The sequence below is a fragment of the Antechinus flavipes genome, chromosome 3 (genome assembly GCF_016432865.1).
Source record: "Antechinus flavipes isolate AdamAnt ecotype Samford, QLD, Australia chromosome 3, AdamAnt_v2, whole genome shotgun sequence".
Classification (NCBI taxonomy): Eukaryota; Metazoa; Chordata; class Mammalia; order Dasyuromorphia; family Dasyuridae; genus Antechinus; species Antechinus flavipes.
The window spans coordinates 253,579,274-253,601,117 of record NC_067400.1 but is presented as its reverse complement, the minus strand read 5'-3'; the positions used below and the strand labels follow the sequence as shown (position 1 = coordinate 253,601,117).

The window sequence follows — 21,844 nt, the reverse complement described above, 5'->3', positions numbered from 1 at the left end:
CTCTTGCATCCTCTGTAGCAAGATAAGCTTTCTTGGAGGAATTCACAATCCCCTGGCAAGATTTCACATCCACTCAAGACTTCCCTTAGACTCATGCATGAAATGGGTCTTCAGAAAATGACTCTTTGCAGATCACTTCTCTCTTGAGAATGATATGCCTGCCAAGAGAATCCCTCTTGGTGTTTCTTTAAAAATAAAGCTTTTTTACCATAGCCTTTGGGTTTAGCGAAATTCTTTTGCCAGAACCTGTGCCTTGGAGAGCAGAACCTCACCCATTCCTGCCTAACCTCTTCTTCGGTATCCTCATCCCTCATCATTACAGTGATAATTGCTATAAAATAAAGAGATGAAAGCTAGAAAGTTCCAATTATACTTGATAGAGTGCACTTGTTGATATTCAATCAAATCAACAAACATTCATTAAACATGTACTATATGTTAGATGTTGGAGCTACAATTTAAAAATAATTATATGTTCATTAAGAACATATAAAACATGTGCTTGTATGAAGTATATAGGAAATAAATATAAATGTAAAGTAATTAGAGAGGAAATTCAAAGTTGAAGGGATCAGGAAAAGCTCTAGAAGTGATGGACTAGGTGAGCGTCTAATATATAGAGCCAGGCATTAAAAGTCAGGAGGAGTGAAGGACTATTGAATGAATGGAAGAGTGTATTTTAGTCATGGATGATAGTTAATGCAAAGATAATAGAGAAGGGAGATAAAACAAGGAACAAGAGAGGCCAAGTTGGCTAGACCATAGAGTTCAAGAAGAGAAGTAATACAAGATGAACTTGGAAAGAAAGGCTAGAACCAGAATGTAAAGAACTTTTAAAAGATATAGAGGATTTTATATTTTGTCATAGAGATATTAGGGAGTAGGAATGTGACATGAATAGATAACTTAAGGAAAATTACTTTACACAATTATGTGAGAGATACATTGAAGTAAGGAGAGACACAAATCATGGGTACCAAATAGTAAGGACCATTGCTTGTCAGATGGGGACTTACGAGGATCTTAACTAGAAAGTAAGTGACTCGGTGAATGGAGAGAAGGGGACATATGTGAAATGTGATGTAAAAATAGAAAGGGTAAGATTCGGTAACTGCTGGGATTGTTGATGTAAAAATAGAAAGGGTAAGATTCGGTAACTGCTGGGATTGTGTAAGTGATGAAAAGTTGGGGTTAACACTAAGCTTCTGTTGAATAGTTGGAAGAATTGTCACATCCTTTATAATAGTAGGGAATTTGGGGGGGATGAGGGGGAATGAGTGGGGGTAGACAGAATCATGATCTTTTGATAGCAGAAAAGAAATAGATAATAGAAAAACTGAACATTAGAAGAGTATTTATATTGAGATCACTATATTGAAGATGATTGCTAATCATAGAACTGAGGGCTTGTGTACTAAAAGATGAAGAGAGGGGAGAACCCCACCTGAGAGAGTGATGGGAAGAAGTATTATGGAGTGTTAGTAAATATAAAGTAGTGATTGATGCAGTAAAGAGTCTGGGATTTGGAGTTAAAAGACTTGAATTCAAATCCTCTGTTTCTTTGTTAATCTTTTTTTCTTATTTAAAAAATAAAGTAATTAGAACAGATAACCTCTAAGCTGTTGGGGGAGGGGGGAGTTTAAGAGAAAGCTTTTGAGTGGAGTGAGAAAGATAACATTTCTGGGAACTTTTCCTTTATGATTTTGGGAAACATGAATGAATGAAATAGATTAAGTGCCCCTTGTTTGCCTTGGGCTGGGAGTACAAATAGTTTGGTAGCCCTGGAGATAATACTATAATTATTGAGACAATATGAATTCAGCTGCAAGGCTGATGGAAGGCCCTGAGGTTATGATGGTGGTCAGCAGGTCAGATTAGCAGTGCCTAAGGGGATTAGAAAGGGTTGCAGCTGGGCATATAAGTAAAACCACTTGATTTTCTGACATATCAGAAAGTTTGTAACTGATGATTCCTACCTTGTCCAAACAGTGTGAGTTCCATCTGGCTGTACCTTCTAGGTTGAGGGAGGAGGGATGAAGGTAAGGCAACAGCAAAAGGCTTTCATCGCAAATTATCTTGTACTTGTGCATTCTCCCAGTGGAATATAAGAATGCAGAGTTAGAGAGACTTGCTGTGGAATCGGACGATCTCGGATCAAATCCCATCCAAGTTCTTTGTGATCTTAGCTCTCATATTCCTCTTCTATAAAATAAATGAGATGGTGATAATAAATGAACTTTGAGATGCCTTCCAGCTCTAAATCTAGGCTGTTATAATTCCTATGAAATCAGGAATCATTTAATTTTTGTCTTGATGAAATTTGTGATCAAGGAAATTATGCTAGGAAGAAAAAATAAGCTAGTCATATGTCAAGTGCAAGGAATGACAAGTGACCTACCAGAGTACTCCATTGGTTACCTTTGTGATGTCAAGAGAAAGTGAGACAGACTCCCATCACATTTGTTGGCTGCTTCCTGGCGAATTTATGAAAGGACATGGATGAGTCATGTGGCATGGGCAGGTATGGATGGGTTGTGAACTGCATTGTTGGAGGCATCTTATAAATTGATGATATTACAATAATCTGACTGTTCAGGGCCTACCTAACACATTACACATAATATACATTTGAGCATTTGTTGTGTTGAAATAAGTTCTTGCTTTTCATAAAGTCCAATAATTAACATAGCATCTTCCCTGATATTTACTCTAATAGTTTACCTTCTGTCCTCATTGGCAAGTTATGTAATCTAAGTGGTCCCCAGTTTCCTCATCTGTATGGAGCAGATAGGTGGTGCAGTAGATGATGGAGAGCAGGGCTTACAGTCAGGAAAGGTTCATCCTCCTGAGTTCAAATCTGACCTCAGATATTTACTGGCTGTGTAACTCAGGACAAGTATTGACCCTATTTGCCTCAGTCTCCCCATCTGTAAAATGAGCCAGAGAAGGAAATGGCAAACTATTAAGGGATCTTTGCTAAAAAAACAAAAAACAAACAAACCAAAAAAAACCTAAATGGGATCAGAGAAGAATCTGACAACTGAAAAACAATAATTTTTTTCATCTGTAAAATAAGAGTTGAATTCAAGGGCTTCTGAGATCCCTTCTAACTCTAGGTCTCAAAATGCTTACATTGACATGTCCTGAAGATTGATTTGTGTATAGAAATTCTGAATCTTTTATTAGCTATGTAATTTTATGGGCATATTTTTCTGTTTCCTCTTACATTTCAAATACATTCTGCTTTTCATTCAGTCTCATAGTTCTGCTTGTTGTCTTATATTTTCCACTGGTATTCCTAACCTATTTAGCTTCGTTGTGTTTACTAAGGTTTTCTTATTGCTTTATTTGTTTTGTAATAATTTTGGCTCATTTTATTTCCTTTAAAGAACTGATTATTTTGTCATATCTTGATTAAAACTAGTTTTGTTTCTGGTGCTTCTGTTGGTGTTGTCTAAGTATATTTTTAATTCTACATATTTTTCTCTACTTTTTTATAATCCATAACTTTTTTTTGTAAAAAAAAAATGATTCTGCTTGTGTTTTTTCTCCTAAAACCAGTTTTTCTTTTCAGGGTTTCTGGTAGTTTGGTACTATGGTCATATTCATTAGTTTGCTTCTTTTTTGATTGTTATTCCCATTAGAATGTAAGCTAATTTTGAGACAGATTTTTTTCCTTCCTCCCTCCTTCCCTCTCTCCCTCTCTTTCTCTCCTTTCCTTTTTTCTTCCCTCCCTCTTGTATCCTCAGCACACAGTAGCTGGCAAAATAAGAGTTACTTAACAAATAATTGTGTGATTCCTTTTCCTCTTTTCCCTATTTATGAAAGATGTGTTTCTTGTAGGATTCTGGGACTGTGGGTATTATGGCAATAATATCAGTGTTTGATGAGCAGTGTTTATATTTTGTTGCAATTATGAAAGAATTATTAATAAATTAGCAGTCTCTATCCCACCTAAAAAGTAATATTTTGACCAAAAGGTTATGAGCCAATTCCTTAACTATTATTGAATAAATGCTTGTTTTAAGTGAATGTACAGTTGTGTTTACACATGCATAACTGCCTAGAAAAGGGAAGCATGGGAATTAAGTAAGGTAGTCTTGTTTAACTTGTGAAATTTATTAGAACCTATTGAGTTTTTGGTTCCACAATAAATTTCTTTTCCCTCCCTTCCTGTTTCTCTTCCTCTCTTCCCTTTTTCCTTTCCTACTTTCCTCCTTCTTTCCCTTGCTCTCTCATATTGTGAAAAATTTATGTAGGGGGAGAGAAAATAAAAATAATTTTAAACTGGATATTTAAAAAACTTAATGCTTTTTATATCTAGAACAGAATCACACATGATTTTTAAGCCATTTAAATATGGCTTAAATTAGTGCAAAGATAACATTATTAGATAGTCACAATAACCTTATGTAGTATTCTGACATAGGTAGGGAAAGAACTGTCCTAGGTGTCAAGAAGGGCTGGATTCAAGTCCTGCCTATTGACATCCTTTAGCTGGGTGACCTTGGTAAGTGAACCTCTTAGGTTGTCAGGCAGTTCTAAAAACAGAAATAGAGCAGTTATTATCCAAGTTTGGTTAGAGCTTTTCTTAGTGAATTCCCTTTACCAGTGAAATCAAAAGTTCAGTGATTTCCTCCCTCAGTGTATAGAGTTAAAACAAAGTCAAGCTGTCTTTTTTAGAAAAGTCAACATTAATTTTAAAAAAATGTTTTATCTTTTTCACATAATATATTACTTTTTTGTGAGGGAGAGTAGGGCTATGTTTTGCTTATTACTCTTGCTAGTTTTTGTAGTAAAGTTAGGCAACATCTAAGCATGGAAATATATCATTTGTGTAAGATAAAATGAAATTTTAGGGGCCCTGCCAAAAAAAAAAAAATACCTTCTTGGAGCTTAGTTACCATCAGTGATTGTATCTTGGCAGTTTATTATCTCCACCTTAAATTGTTAGTGATTTTTTTTTTTGTTTTGCTTTCAATTAATTTCTATGAAAAGTTAGAGATTTGCTATGTACCTTTGTCCCTTCACAAAATCTTGTATAAGAATGTTTCATGGTGTATGATTCTTAACTGTTGGTAGGTTGGTGTTAACTGTTAGCTGAATTTTTATTCCTTACACAGGTACCTATCCCAAATTTTGTTTTTTTCAAAATGAAAAGTATTCTGCGTCAGATATGAGATGGCAGTTTATTCTTGACTAAAGTGTTTTGTTGACCAGAATTTTTGTATGATTCTCCAGTTATATTTTAAAGTTTTTTTTTTTTTAAAGTCCGTCTTCTTGCTCCATTTGTTTGCCAGACTTAAAAAAAAATTTCCTCGTGGTTTGGTGAAATCCTTCTCTAATTCAATCTTTGTCTTTTGTCTTTGCTGCCTTGCAGGGTTGGTACAGTAGGCCTCACTAGACTTAGCTGCAACTCAGAATTTCTCCTCCAACAACTGAGTAAAGGCTGATGGTCTTGTGGAATGTGGATTAAAAGTTCGGGCTAAGTTCTCAAAATTCCAATTAAGAAGCGGAGAAAAATTTTAAAAACTGTCTCCTTCAAAGTTTGTCACAACCAACACCATCAAGACAGCAAATCAAACGACAAAGACTTTGACCTGCTATATTACTATATTTAGTCCAGTCCACGTATGGCATAAAGACTTGGCTGGGGGGAGCAAAAAGTAAAGTTGAACACCTCTCTCATTGGAAGCTGTTGACTTAACAAAGTTACCAAAATGAGGGCTGTGCTGGAGACAGCAGACATTGCCATTGTGGCCCTGTACTTTGTGCTGGTCATGTGCATTGGTTTTTTTGCCATGTGGAAATCCAATAGAAGCACCGTGAGCGGATACTTCCTGGCAGGGCGCTCTATGACCTGGGTAGCTATTGGTGCCTCTTTATTTGTGAGCAATATTGGGAGTGAACACTTCATTGGGCTGGCAGGATCCGGAGCTGCAAGTGGATTTGCTGTAGGTGCATGGGAATTCAACGCCTTAATGCTTTTGCAACTTCTGGGATGGGTTTTCATTCCAGTCTACATCCGGTCAGGGGTGTACACCATGCCTGAATATTTATCGAAGCGTTTTGGTGGCCATAGGATTCAGGTCTATTTTGCAGCCTTGTCTTTACTTCTTTATATTTTCACCAAGCTTTCAGTTGATCTGTATTCAGGTGCCCTCTTTATCCAGGAGTCTTTGGGTTGGAACCTTTACTTATCTGTGATCCTGCTGATTGGAATGACTGCTTTGCTGACTGTTACTGGAGGCCTTGTTGCTGTCATCTATACAGATACACTTCAAGCTTTGCTCATGATCGTTGGGGCACTTACACTTATGGTTATCAGCATGATGAAGGTTGGTGGGTTTGAGGAAGTTAAGAAAAGGTACATGTTGGCGAAACCTAATGTGACCTCGATCTTGTTGACTTACAACCTTTCCAACACGAATTCTTGTAATGTCCACCCAAAACCAGATTCTTTGAAAATGTTGCGTGAGCCAACAGATGAAGATGTTCCTTGGCCTGGATTCATTCTTGGGCAGACCCCAGCTTCAGTGTGGTATTGGTGTGCTGACCAAGTTATTGTGCAGAGGGTCTTAGCTGCCAAAAATATTGCACATGCCAAAGGCTCTACTTTGATGGCTGGCTTTTTAAAGCTTCTGCCCATGTTTATTATAGTGGTCCCAGGGATGATTTCAAGAATACTATTTGCAGATGATATTGCTTGCATTAACCCAGAGCATTGTATGCAAGTCTGTGGCAGCCGAGCTGGATGTTCCAATATCGCTTATCCACGTCTAGTGATGAAATTGGTACCTGTGGGCCTACGGGGGCTGATGATGGCTGTAATGATTGCAGCACTGATGAGTGATCTTGACTCAATATTTAACAGTGCCAGTACTATATTCACCCTTGATGTGTACAAGCTCATTCGCAAAACAGCAAGCTCAAGAGAGCTAATGATTGTGGGGAGAGTTTTTGTGGCCTTCATGGTAGTGATCAGCATCGCTTGGGTACCAATCATTGTGGAGATGCAAGGGGGCCAGATGTACCTTTATATTCAGGAAGTGGCTGATTATCTGACACCCCCAGTGGCGGCTCTTTTCCTTTTGGCCATTTTCTGGAAGCGTTGCAATGAACAAGGGGCATTTTATGGTGGAATGGCTGGCTTTGTTTTAGGAGCTCTTCGCTTGATCCTGGCATTTACCTACCGTGCCCCAGAATGTGACCAACCTGACGAGAGGCCAGCTTTCATAAAAAATATTCATTACATGTATGTGGCTACAGCTTTGTTTTGGGTCACAGGGCTTATTACTGTGATTGTCAGCCTTCTCACACCACCTCCTACCAAGGAGCAGATCCATACCACCACTTTCTGGTCTGTAAAAGTCCCAGACAGGAAAGAGAGCATCCCACGAGAGGATCCATACAAAATGCAGGAGAAGAGCATTCTGAAATGCAGTGAGAACCTTGAGGGTACCAACCACATTGTTCCGAATGGAAAGTCTGAAGAAAACCTTAAGACCATCCAGCCAGAAGATATCAACCTCTTGATGCCGTGCAGGGAAGAGAGCAATCCAGTATCTTCATTAAGTCATTCCGAGGCTGAGACGCCAGTAGACTGTTATTCCAATGGGCAGGCAGCTCTCATGGGTGAGAGACAACAAGAGAAAGAGATTGAGAGTAGACATCAGTACTGGAAATTCATAGACTGGTTCTGTGGTTTTAAAAGTAAGGGCCTAAACAAAAGAAGCCTCAGAGATGTGGTGGAGGAGGAGGCTCTTTGTTTGCAAATGTTGGAAGAGACTCCCAAAGTTAAGTTAATACTAAACATTGGACTCTTCGCTGTCTGTTCACTTGGAATCTTCATGTTTGTTTATTTTTCTCTGTGAACTTTTAAGGGGATGGTGAGACGCTAGCTTGTGAGGATACTTTCTTTGGGAAAAAAAGATTTATTTGTAACTGTTGCATCTCTCAAGCATTGTTTGTGCTGAGGTTTTAGCCAAATTTTACTTAGAAAAAAAATCATCTATTTGCAAGACTTTTTAATCTACCCAGAGTTGAACAAAAACAATACTCTTCAGTTTAAATGAAGCAAAACTTTTTTTAGTCTTCTCAGTTGTACAAATGAAATTAAATTTTTCCTTCAATACCAAAGTAAAGAAAATTGTTTTATCTTAATGTTATACTATGAGAGAACTTAGACCAGCTACCAAGGGGACCTTTAAAACAAAATATATTTATTTTGCAATACTTTGAACAGATGTATAGTATACGCTGCCAAGTCTGGGTAGGATTTTTCACACCTCAGAGTACAAGATGCATTAAAATGTAATTCTCTTGCATCTTCTTAACTCTGTTTCCCCTACCCCCATTCAATTTTTCTAAAAAAAAAAAGAAAAAAAGATTGTTATTGCACAATCAAATTTTGCTATAAAGCTGTTTATTGGAATTCTGTGGTAAGTCCATCATAATGAGTTAGTCAGTTTTACTGGCAGAATTTGTAAGCCAAGAGTCTTTGTGAAAAGAAAGAAAAACTATTTTCTTATAGGTGTTCTCTTGCATCAGCCATTATAACAGGATTTTGAAAATGAGTTCATGTTCTACTTTCTTTTCTTTCTTTTCCTCTTTTCTTCCATACGAAATACTGGGCTCTTGCAGATTGTCACTATGCTTTTTCCTTAAGGGAAAATGGGTGAGAGAATGTGAATGGTACGGTTTACAAATGAGCACTATTACTGAGACAATTCAGAACATAAGTCCTGCTGACAAGTTGGTTGGCCGTCATCTCTGAAGAGGATGGAAAACTGTGATGGCAAGCTGGGAGGAGACCCCTCTTCTGGTAGTGGAGATGCTCCCCTTGGAGAAGCTGGTTGACATGGTCTGGCTCCTATCTAACTTCAGTAACTGAGATCATAGTTCCATGTCTCACCCCATTAGTAGGGAAGTCACAAGATGGCTACCCTGGTGGAGGATGGCATAAAAACACAAGAGCAAATCCATAGTTACTCTTTCTCTTTACTGAATTCTATATAACTATATTGGTTTTCAATCACTACATCTTTGCAAAAATAAAAAAGAAGTGGAACACTTCTATTCCCTTTGGATTTTACCAAAATGATTTAAATTAAATATCAAGATTCTTACAACTTCTGGCTTTCATTCAGATTATGAACCATTAAAGATTTTTGTCTCTAAGTTAATCTTAACTGTGTTGGATTACTGCTAATTGATCCAACCACGATTAATTTTAAAAGTTATCTGGTAGCAAAATGTCTTCCCATCCCCATAAGGACTTTGTAGAAGATGTCTGTGGTTTATAATAATTTCTTGTATTAATAGCATGTCTTTATGGAGTGCCTTGTGAACATTATTGAATTAATTCTACATATTTATATTGCTGGGATAAATAAGAAGGGATCAACCTTATTTATCTAAGATACCAAGTTGGTCAGGTCTCCCAACTTGTGTTTTGCCCATTAAGATACACTTTTCTGAAGACTAAATTCTGTGTCTCTTTAAAGGTATGATTAAAAAGTTAGGAGTTTTCTGATAACTTTTAAAGAAATGTTGTAAGGTAAAAATTTCTTCTAATTTAATTTTCTTTGGTAGTTTATTGTGTTGCAATGTGAATTCATTTGTATGCTAATTTGCATGCTATTGGTGTCATCTGCATTTTACCCCATTGATTTAAAAGCAAATTTTAAAACAAGATTTAGAAATTTTTTTGATTAATTTAGAACCATTGGTTCTCTCATTCCCTTATAGTTATCTTAATTGATTATTATACAAATAATAGCATGTGTGTGTGTATACATACATATATATCTATCTTAAACCTGGGCTAATGTTTATGAATCAGGAATTCAAATTTGTGGTCAACTAAAACTATTAGTTTAAATCGAAAACCTTATTACCATGACAGTTATCAGTCAAATAATAACTTTCAGTTTCATAGTTATTTATGACTTTTGCAGACAAAAATTTCTTAAAATATTCCACAGGATTACTTGGAAAGAGGTGTGGACTATTTTTAATAAAGTACTTTTAACAATAATGTCAAATAGGTACTCTTTATAGACATTAGTGTGCACATTATTTTTTGTTATTTTAGGTTAAGATTCATATTTGGTTTATGGTAACAATGATCAAAGCTACTAAGAATCAAAATGAGGGACATCAATGAATTTGTTGTGCAGAATTGAAAAGAATTCTATTAGCTGTCTACACATGATCCAAGTTATTTTGATGTTTTTAAGCGTTTGTCTCCATAGGTGCCCTTATTCCCAAATGGGCAGGATTTGTAACCTCTTACCCTGGAGTGACTACCTCAGCCCTTTCCTCCTGCCAGTCAACTCATCAGTCCTCTATGCTAGATAGGAGAAATTTGGGTTCTGAATGATTCTTGTTGGCAATACCAATGGTTTTATTGTGTCATTTGGCCATTCCATTTTATAAGCAAAACCCCATTTGCATTTGGCTGCCATGATACAATCTCTCTGTTGCAGAGTCTGTAGTTTCCCAGTGAAAGGGGTTGTTGCAACCTAGTTAGTCAAGATTGGCCCATGGTTGCAGTTTCTAAGGATGTTCCCACATTTTTCATAGCTTACTCTTAAAATGTTAACTTTATAGAACTAGAATGGATGGTAGCCATGATCTAGCTTACATTTCTACTTGCTTTCTTATTCTTCAATTGAGATAGTTGGTAGCTGGAAGAAATTTAATGGCTTGTCTTTAAAAGCCTAGAATCATTCCAGTGAGGTTTCTTTTCTTACCATACTATACTACTTATATTTATTTCCCAAGAATCAGCAGCTATTTGTAGTTCACTTTTTCTACCAATGTCTTTGGTCCAGCTGTGTTCATGGCTGCTTGTGGATGAGCATGATCCTTTCCATTTTGGAATATATTGGCAGCTTTTAATATCTTTTCCTCTTCCCTACTAATTCTATCAAGACTAGTTCACCTCCAAAATCTTGCTTCTGCCCTTGCTTATCAAGTACAGAAGGATGGGAAAACTGAAGGTAGTTATCCTAAGGTATAAAGCTTAAGGTACAGGACCACATATTCTTTCATGGGACTTTGGTACTCACAGGAGCAAAAATATTTTCTAATATCTCAGAGATAACTAAAACTCATAAATTCTTTTGAACATTCATTTGGAAAAAATATACTAGGCAAATAACAGGATTCTGTATATAGTAAATTTAAATGATATAAATAACTTCCAAACATACATTGGGGAAAAAAAAAAAGGAATGTGGCAGTTGTTGATGTTTAACCATATTAAGGAAGCCTGGTTTCAGCTTAAATTTTTGTGATGGATAGACTGTTAATCTTTATAATTGAAATGATGGTGGTTGATCTTTATTGGTCATAATTTATTAAGACAATATTTCAATTTTTGCTTCCAAAGACTTTAATATTCGTTTGGTGTGATGTCTGGTTAATACAGAATGAATCTTAGGCATAATATTGTCTACAGAAAGGTGACTCCTCTTTTTTTTTTTCCTTACATCATTTTCCTTCCATCTTCTACTCTTCCTCTTTTCCTTTTACATTTCAATTGGTCAGTGTTTTGTTAGCTTAAAGTAATTTCAAACTTGTCATTGCATGAGAGCTCTGCTTTATTCTAGTGTTGCAAATTACAATCCCAAAGAAGACTCACTTAGTTTAGTTATATAAAATAGTCAAGAATAATAAACATTTTACTTTTAACACTTGCTGCTTTTCATTAGAAAATGAGAACTTTTTCCCAGCTTTATTCAGTATTCCTCTTAGCTAATAATGTGAACTCTAGCTTAACCCAGTAATACTTAATTCCCTGATATTTTGTTCTATTTAAAAAAACCAAAACCAACAAAAACTTGAGGAAGCTACAATTCAGGGTTCATGTTAATTCCATATAATTGCAATAGCTAAAAAGAATAAAAGAGTAATGCTGTGCTGCCAAAAAATAATTTATAGGTAGTTTTTTTTTTTTTTAAAGCCATTTTTAGTGAAGGAGGGTATGGGAACTGATGGCTGATAGGGGAAGAGATAACATACTAGATGGACCTAAATTTTTCATTTCTCACTTGTTGGAATATTATTAGTAGGCCTGAGATATAACCAAATTCAAAAGATAGTAATCCTTGACTGCACATCCTTTTTCTTTTTTAAGATTCTTAATCTTTTTTTGTGTCATGAACCCTCTGAAACTGCTAACCTCATAAAAAGGGGTTTAATTTAAAAATTATGATGGAAGAAATTTCTAATTTCAATTTCTCCCCCTTCATTCTAAAGCCTACTCTCCTCAGCTCTCAGTTCAAAATTCATGAAGTCATACACTACCTAACTACCTTTGTAGCAAGCTAGAATATTTGGCAGCTTTGATCAGGCTTATTGCTCTTGTGTAGGAACATACATAGTAGGAGGCTCAAACAGATAACAGTGCCCAAATGTCTCCATAATTTCATCGTAAGTTTTTTTTTTTAATTCTCCCCAAATAATGGGAATAAGATTTAAACTACTGATGTACCTAATGAAGATGCTGTGAGGATAAATGAATTTTTTTGGTTATTTTTAAGCACTTTGAGATTTTCAGATTGTCATGTTCATGTCAAATATACTAAGCACCACCCCACTCATCCAATTGTTAGACTTTTAGCAATTGCAGCAAATGGGACACAACCATGACCCTAAAAGGCTTATCAAATTTAAGAAAAAATTAGTTTGAAATATCACTTGTAAAGCCCCTTGAGGACAGGAACTGTGCCTACTTATTTATCTCTGCCATTTTAGCACTTAGCACAGTGCCTTGTTAATAATAGGTGCTTAATAAATCAATGTGTTTTTAAATGAATGAATGAAGAAAAATACCCATGCACTTTATTCTATAGAAGAAGCCCTTACTTAGATCCTCTTGACTTAAACCATTATCCTTAACTTTACTGAGAATCTTGATTGTATGAATTTTTGGAGGGCTATTAAAAAAAAAAAAAAGCAGGCACCATGATAGCAATAAGCCTTTTGAAAATGTGTAACCGAATGTATAGTAATGGAGGAAATATGCAAGGTAAATGCTGTATAACCATTAGGGACTGCTTAGTATAGGACATCTCCTACACAGCTGTAGCCCCCTTTAGGCATCATGGCATTTCCACACGGTAGAGTTATTGATGGTCAGATAGATCAGACACAGTTGTTAAGAATATTGTATTATAATTGTTAAAATGTTAGGGATATTTCTAATACATGACAGGAATACTTCTATAAAATGTTTTAAAATAAAACTTGCCACTTAATAGCAATTTTGATACCCACTTATGGTATATTCCACTTAACTACTAGTTTTGGGTCAATGAGGCATTACTGCACCCTATTCTTTTCCCCCCCCTTTTTTTTTTAACTTTTAGACAGGAAATCTGGATAATTTTTAATCATTATCTAGATATAATGAAATAGCATGTTTCAGAAATAAGTTATTCAATTGTAAATATTGGTCTGGGTTAAGGATTTGGTAGGAATGCCTTAGAAAAGTAACCCTGTGTATTTTAAGGTAAGAAGATTAAAATTTTCCAATAATGTAGAAATCAAAATTTATTTGACTTCCTCATTATATGGGAATATACAACATTTCCTGGGTTACTTGTGGTGAGGCTTTTAAAATTAAGATTATCTGTATTTGATATAGTGCCTTCAGGTAAGCAATCTTGACTTTTCTGGGTCTTTTACCTTTTAACTATAGTAGTATAAATACTAATTCTTGCAGTTTTTATTGTATAGTTTAAAATAACTAGAAAGAACAAATCAACATATACATAAGCTCACTCTATAGCCAACTTTTTATTAGACTAAAAGAATCCATAATGTGATATATTTGTGTTTTAGCTTAGAATTATATTTATTTTAGTGTTCATGTGTGTATTGGGGGGGAGGGGGAGTTTTTTATTTTTTTATTTTTGGCAACCTTACAAAAATGTATGTGTTTACTTTCAAATTCCTGTAAGGCTTTATTATTATTATTATTATTTTGCTTTTATGTTTAGTATAATTTTATGATGCGGTGTTTGCTAAAATCTTTATGTTAAAAGAACTTTATTTTTTTTTTTTTTAATTCTCTATGGCGGGGAGCTACAAGTGCATTGAAAGCCCAGGATTTATCCTTTTTATATGTATATAAAAATATATGTATATATACATACACACACACAAAGCACAACATAAATGACATTTCCAGTTTGCCTCAATTTCAACTCTAAACCCCACCGAAAATATTTCCTTTTTTGTTCCACATAAAGATGGAGAGCCTGATATTGAAAATTCCAAATAATAGGTTATCTACTCATTTCATTAGGGATCCTAGATTATTATAACTTCTGTATGTTATTCTGTGTGTTTTTGGATGTCATAGAGGGAACAGGGGAAGCCCAATTGTGAGAATATACAATTAGCGAAACCTACTGCCAATATATTCACCGTCAATATAGGAAGGTAGGGTCTGATGATCTGTAACTTCCCTGGCCTTCTTTCCCTACAGCCTCTTAGGCAGGGGACCAAAACTGGAACTTCTTATTGCTGGACTGGTAGTATATTAACAGTCTTCTTTAGGCTACCAAGTCTGTTTTGATTGTAAAGTTGCTTGGAAAATATTGCCCATTATTAGGAATTCTACAAATATTCCTAATCAATAGATTTAAAAAAAAATATGATTCACATTTTAATAGTCTGAATGTTTTATATTCATTCCTACATGCACTTCTATTTGAGAGATCTGGGTTACTTTTTTTCCCCCCCTCTCTTAATGGGGAGGACCTAAACTAACATGAATGAAATTTAGATAATGGAATAGTGCATTTGAAACTTAAAACAATTGTCACCTTGTCTTTCATCTTCTCAGAGTAGCTACACATTGGACCATCTTACTTATACAGGTGTATCTTCTCATTCTGTTGTCTTGACCTGTGATGTGGTGGTATTAATTGTTAAAAGAATTAGTATTATTCTGTTTGTTTTCCCTTCAAACCATTATTCATTCAGAATCTTGTAGGGGGATTAACTGTATTCGATATATCTGTATATATACATATATATGTATATGTATATGTATAAAATTCCCATAGGGGAGGAATTATGGAGAATTCTTGATACTACTGCCTAAAGACTACTGATATTAGGGAGCCATAAAACTTCCACATTTTTGAACTGTTTCCTTTAAGACTTTTGGGGAAGGTTAGAGCAGCACAGAGTAGAAAAACTAGAAGGTGTGATCTTAAAAAGCTGGGAAGTAATTCAATAAAGGAGAAGAGACCCCTTAGAAACAGAGATATCAAGGATACAGAGAAAGATAGTATATAGTGATTATTACTTCTCAAAAGTTGAAGTAAAGAAAGGGTTTGACTTTTGGCAGTGTATGATAAAGCAACAAAAAAACACTTTTATTTACTACAGCATGCCTGTTGTACCCCTTATTGTTATTTTGAAGTTAAAATGTTTGTGTGATAATTTAAAGAAATGTTTTGAAGATTCTTTTAAACTGTGAGTGCTCTTTACAGTTTTAATTATGGACATATGCTACATTTTTTTGTGGTATGTGTTTTTTCTTTTACACCATATCAGTTTTTTAGTCAACAAAAGTTAGAAAAAGGACAGGAAACCAGTCTCATTTTGGAATCCCTACTGTTTTAGATCAGTGCTGACTATCATATATGGCAATTCTATATAAATGTGCTATGTGTCTCAATACTTTTATTTTTTAATAAGGTGGATATCAAAAATAGTTGCTGTGCAAAATGTTAGTAGTCTTCTTCAAGAAGAAATAAATTCTTTTTCTAATATCCTGTGAAATCTCTTCATTCATTCCTTTACTTTTAAGCCAAATGTCAGCAGAGTACTGCTGCTTTTATCTAGTAACTTTGATATGTAAGTATTAATGCATTTTTAAAAGATGTCTGTAATAAATGACTTGTTCTTTATCTTGGCCCATTCCGCTATCTTGTGCAGCTTTTCTATGAGAGACCATTTAATACACTGGGGCCCGTGTATTTATGTATATGTATTGTTTTAATTTGTTGGCCATGTGCACCAAAAACCAAAAATTATTGTAAATGAGGTTGTGGAAAAATTAATTTTATGTTTTTATCGTTGGTCAATTTTCCTTTGATTGATTCTCCCAATTCTTGAAAAATAAAGTGGACTTGTTTGGTTTCAGGTCATTGTACAATTTTGTTTAATGCCCAGAAGACTTTTGTAAATCGGGTTAATTCCAATATTGAAAGGGGTTTAGTGAAAGAATAATTTAAAATTAACTAGTCTTGACTAATTTCACTATTCTAACCTAATGTATATTAAATATGATTTTAAAAGTTATAGACATATTGTGTGATACCAGTTTGATGTGTTTTCAAAAGTGTTATAAAAATTAAAATGAATCTGCTAAAAAAAATGGCAGTTTTCCATTATTGACTTGTTGTAAAATATGAAAATAGATGTTATTTGTGTACTTTGTGTGTGTGTGACTTTGCCAGCTACAATAGCCTTCAAAAGTATTTGGATACCTTAAATAAGCCACATTTCTTGCAGAGTACATTCCTTTCTGTGGTATTTTGTCCTGTACCTGATGTATAATAATTATTTTATGGACACATTAGCACTTCTGTATCAACTTTGAATAAAAATGGAAAATTTAGACACTTTGTTGTAATTGAATTTTTTAAGACTTTGAATCATGAATCATGTCCTTCGATCTGTGTTTCATTGCCCTTCTTTATTGCTTTTTAAAATTTGCTTAGTTTTTTAAAATAAGTTTTTATTCTGATCTTGATAAATACCAACAATTAAACATTTCCTCATATAAAGAACGGAAGAGAAAGATTATATATGGAACTTCAAGTTTCTGTTAAGCTTTACTTAAAAAAAAAAAAAATTAGCATGTTATTTCCAGAGCTTCCTTGGTTTTGGGGTTTCCTCTGAACTTCCTACTGTATACCTTTAAAAATGCTTCATTGATTCCCTTCTCTTTCTTTTCCTGCTTATTATGTCCCTCTCTCTTAATTATTTTCCCCGCTCTTCAGATATAGGTAATGATAGACATTTTTAGTAGTTTCTGCTGTCATAATGTTCATTTGAAACTTCAGGCATTTATCCAGCTACCACTGAGAGTGGGGAATGTTGAGTCCAACACACTTTGAGGTGAAATTGAATCTTCTGCTCTATGTACCTAAGTATTGCCTTTATTTTAGTGCTCTGGAACTGAATCCATGGAATATGGTAATAGAAGTAGAAATATAGCAAAAATAATATTTCTAATTAATCGTAATTTAAAGAAACCACTAGCTTTGTGATCTGGAGAATGGGATTCTCAGTGGTTTTGTGCAGATGTGCTTTTAGTGACTAGGTATATCACTTAGGTCAGTAGACATCTGTTTTCTACTTTCACAATATATTTTATGTAGTTCCCTTTTCTCCACTCGCAATTGCCACTTTAGTGTAGGGCTTCATCATCTCATACCTGGACAATTGAAGTAACAGCCTTTTGATTGGTCTTCTTTTTCACTTCAATCTTTCACTAAGCTGTCATCATTTTCCTAAAGTGTAAGTCTGACCATTTATTTCCTTGTCTTCTAGTCCTCTCTCTCCCTTACAATTAATAGGGGTTTTCTATTAACTCACATATAATGTCTACTGTCATTTAAAGCCCTTTAAAACCTGGCCCTTTTGTAACTTTCCAATCTTTACACTTTTCTCTCTCCTTACTGTATTGTTCAAGTGATCTTGACCTTGTCCATTATTACATTCTATCTCCCTACTTATGTGGCATTCTACTAACTGTCCCTTAGGCCTGGAATGTTACTTTTTGACCTTTATCTCCTGGCTTCCTTCAAGACTCGGCTCAAAGCCTGCTTTTTGCCAGAGCTCTTTCTTGTGTCCTCCTACTGCTAACTGCTCTCCTTCTGAGATTGCCTCTCATTCGATTGCATATTTTTGTATGTATGGTTTTTTTTTTTTTTTTTTTTTTTTTGGCATATTGTTTCCTCCCGTTAGAAAGTGTGTTCTTAGAGGGCAGGAGATGTTTCTGGCTTTTTTTATATCCCTGCTATCTGTGCATAGTATTTGGCAATCACTGAAATAAAAATTTGTCAACTGACTTTTTGAAACATGGCTTAGAATACTGAAATAACAATTCCTTGACCAGAGATGATGTCTATATCTAAAGTTGTTTAGGATCACCATATTATCTGTAGATTGTCAAATGTGTTCTAGAGGGAGAGGGGGACAAAAAAATTATCTGCAGCTGCTGACCTCACAGAGCCTTCACTGGTAAAAGTAGATATGATCCAGGAAGACTAGCACTAGAGATGCATAATTCACCCAAAACAATGATAGATAAAAGGAATGGAAATCGTATTCAGGCTTTGAAGTCCATACACCAAAGCATGGATAATAATTACCAAAAAAAAAACAAAAAAAAAACCCTGTGATCTTATTATCTAGAGGGATGGTGACCTCATTGGTATCCATGAAAGTTAGTGAAATGACACTTGGGATAAACATAGTGATGAAAAGGAACACTCCGTTCAGAAAGTACAGATGAAATGGGAGTGTGGAGTGTGAAGCAGCATTAAAAAACACCTATGTAGAAATCCACAAGAATGAGGTGGATAAGGATAGTCAACTAGAGAACATTTGGGTGTAGATCAAAGGAGATAATGTACCAGGATGATGAGTTCCTGATATATGTCAATGAATAACTGGTACAAGAAAGGGTTATAGATGGATGGCAGGCTGGAACACTAAAGGTTTTTGCTAGAAAGCTAAAAGCAGAGAACCTAACCAATATTTTGAATTTTCTCACTAAGAATGTCATTTTTCAGGAGAAAGAAAGTTATTTTATTTAGAGAGAGGGAGGGAGGAAGGGAGAAAGAGAGAGAGAAGAGAAGAAGATAGAAGAGAGTAAAGTAACTTATTTAGGATTAGGATGTCCTTGAGAATCAAGGTCTGGTAATTGGATTGATTTGGATGATGAAATGGGGGGTGGGGAGTAGGAAGGAGATTGTAATCTTCAGAGAGAAACCCACATGAGTATTTGGGGAACCTGACCACTCCCAATCTACTACTAATACTTTCCTCCAAGAGACCTCCAAGAATTGTGACTTGGAAAAGGACCTCATTGACAATTAGAAACAACTCATATCTGAAAAATAATACACTTTTTGCCACATACATGATATTTGGTTAGCCAAAGTTTGCTTAGTACAGTATCTAGTATCTAGTACGTAGTGCTTAATAAATAATGTTATCTAATCCTACTCCTTCAATTGGACCTTTGTGAGGTTTCTCATTTCTGCCCTAAGAAATTCTTGACCAGTTTTTTTTTAAAGCTTTTTTATTTTCAAAATATACATTTTTTTTTTTTAACATTCAACAGTTTTCAGCATTCACTTCCACAAAACCCTGTGTTCTAATTTTTTCCTCTCCTTTTCCCTCATCTCCTTCCCCAGTTGGCAAGTGATCCAATGTTAAAAAATGTGTAATTCCTCTACTCCACAAATATCATGTTGGACAAGAAAAATCAGATCAAAAAGGAAAACAATGAGGAAAAAGTGCAAGCTAAGCTAACAACAAAAAAAGTGAAAATACTATATTGTGGTCTACATTCAGTTCCCACTGTCTTCTCTCTGGGTGCAGATTTGACCAGTTCTTATTAACAAGTTTTATTTTTGTAAAAGTCTCTCTTGGGAGGTAGGGGTGGAGTCTCTATGTTACTCCATGCACTCTTTCTCATCTCTCCTCAAATTGCCTTGTATACGACTGTCTATGTCCAGCATTTACAAAGTCTGCTTGACTGCTAGAGCCCCAAATAGTGCCAGACTTCCAATTTGTGCTTAACCAAAAGTCAAAAAACATTTATTAAGTGTACTATCCAAATAGTGAGTATACAATAAAAGGTAAAAGCAGTCTCTCCCCTCATGTACCTAAAGTTTCCATGGGGAAGACAAGGTGTTAAATAAATGTGTATACAAGATAAAGTGAAAGAAGATAATCTCAAAGGAAAAGCTCTTGCTGAGGGAGTAAGGGTAATAGCCTCTTCCAGAAGGTAGAATTTGAGCAGAAGCTTAAAGGAAAGTAGGAAGCAGAGATGAGGAGGAAGAGCATTCTAGGTTTGGAGAAAGCCAGCAAAAAAAGATGTGGAGTATTATGTTTGAGCAACATACAGAAAGTGAGTATTGCTAAATGGTAAGTTACCTGGGGAGTCAAATGTGAGAGAATTGAAAAGAGAGGAAGAGTTATGAAAGGCTTTAAAATCAAATGGAGGTTTTTACATTTAATTCTGAAAGTAATAGGAAGTCATTGGACTAGGCTTTAAGAAGATTACTGGCAACTAAATAGAGGACAGAATAGAGTGGATAGACATGAATCCAGGAAAGATGAGTTCAGTTTTGGACAGGTTGGAATTTAAGGCATCTGTAAGGAATTGAGGTCAAGATGATCAGTAGTCCGTTGGAAATGGAACACTGGCAGTTCAAAGTTATGGCTAGATAAGTAGATCTGAGAATCATCTGCATAGAGATGATAATTGAATATTAGGGGGGTGATTTCCCTGGATGAAGTAGTAGAGCAAGAGTAGATTTGTATGCTGTGCTGCTTATAGTGCCCTTAAAAATGTAGCTGATTTTAGATGTTCCTCCTTTCCTAGATTTTGGAGCTCACTTTAGGTTTTTATAATTGTAGCATTTTATTCATTTATTCATTTTTTTAACCAACATGCAAGCAGAATGTTGAGTTTTTTGACAGACCCAGGTGACAATCCTTGGGAGTTTGAGGCTGAGAGGAAAACTTACAGTACTGTAACTTATCCTGTCCTACTTTCATTGTTTTATACAGCTTATATCTCAGAAATACATAAAGAAATTTCTATAAACTGAATTGAGGAGAAAGTTGAATGAGTAATTACAATTATTTTGTTACCAGTAACTTTCAGTGAGTGGTATTTAATTGAAGTACAATAGGACATTAGGAAAAATTAATCTCAAGATAGGTGGAGGAATTTGAAGTGAATGAAATCTAATTTTTGCCTTTATCTAGAGGTTTTCCAGATTGAAATTAGCTCTGCGTCATTTGGAAAGTTATGGTTTATTTCTTGTCATTGTTATATTTAATAAGCAACTGAAGTTAAATTATAACCACATTATATCAATCCTAAGCCTGAAATGTTATATCTGAATTTTTCTTATTTTTAAAAATTGGGAGTCTGGTCTTCATATTCAAAAAGACCTACATTCATGAATAATTATAATATCTCAGTGCCCCATATCAGCTCTCTGCTAATGATGTACAAATTGCCCCAAGACTGAAAACATATTGTCCCATTTTAGAGTGTAATCTACTTGAAAGCCAGGACTTTCTTGCTTTCTGTTTGCATTCTCTATGTTTAGTCTATATAGTAACACTAAATAAAAAACAGATAAATAAACATTGCATAATGTTCTCTGGAAACCTTTCTAGCATTTCAGTGCAGATGATTCAGATTTGTGCATCTTAAATCCCTCTAAGCTTTAGTCCCACTTGACCAACTGCCCGTATGAACACTGGATGTTCCATAGATACCTTAAACTCAGCATGTTTAAAACAAAACTTATAAATGGCTCTTTCTATTAAAGGCCACATCATTCCAATATTACACATTGCTTACTGCTGATAGCCATTCAGTTGTCCTTATTAGTTCACTTCCACTTTAGTTCATGCCCTATTCTTCCCTTATTCATACAGACACTAACTTTTTGGGGGCCCTCATTTTAATTTAGATTATTTCAACTATTTTCTCCCAAGTCTTTTTCTATGTCATAACATTCATCCATACACCTGCCATAGTGATTTTCTT

The 21,844-nt window shown here is 35.0% G+C and overlaps 1 protein-coding gene and 1 long non-coding RNA gene across 5 annotated transcripts in view; one reads left to right on the top strand and one right to left on the bottom strand.

Moving 5' to 3' along the window:
- Window positions 1-21,844, top strand: part of SLC5A3 (solute carrier family 5 member 3) — a 76,159-nt gene that overhangs the window by 18,571 nt on the left and 35,744 nt on the right. Inside the window, exon 1 of one of the 4 annotated variants that reach the window (XM_051984920.1) lies at window positions 5,303-8,287. The exons of 2 other annotated variants lie outside the window; for them this stretch is intronic. In XM_051984920.1, coding sequence (XP_051840880.1) covers window positions 5,721-7,874 — 2,154 coding nt within the window. In that variant the 5' untranslated portion in view covers window positions 5,303-5,720 and the 3' untranslated portion in view covers window positions 7,875-8,287. Of the gene's footprint in view, window positions 1-5,302; window positions 8,288-21,844 lie in introns of those variants that run through there. One more of the 4 variants, XM_051984921.1, reaches the window with a different exon arrangement.
- On the bottom strand, window positions 8,409-20,841 carry LOC127553868 (uncharacterized). Its single transcript, XR_007951835.1, has 2 exons — window positions 14,844-20,841; window positions 8,409-8,946 (listed from the first exon to the last, which is right to left on the bottom strand). It is a non-coding gene; the product is annotated as an uncharacterized LOC127553868 (long non-coding RNA).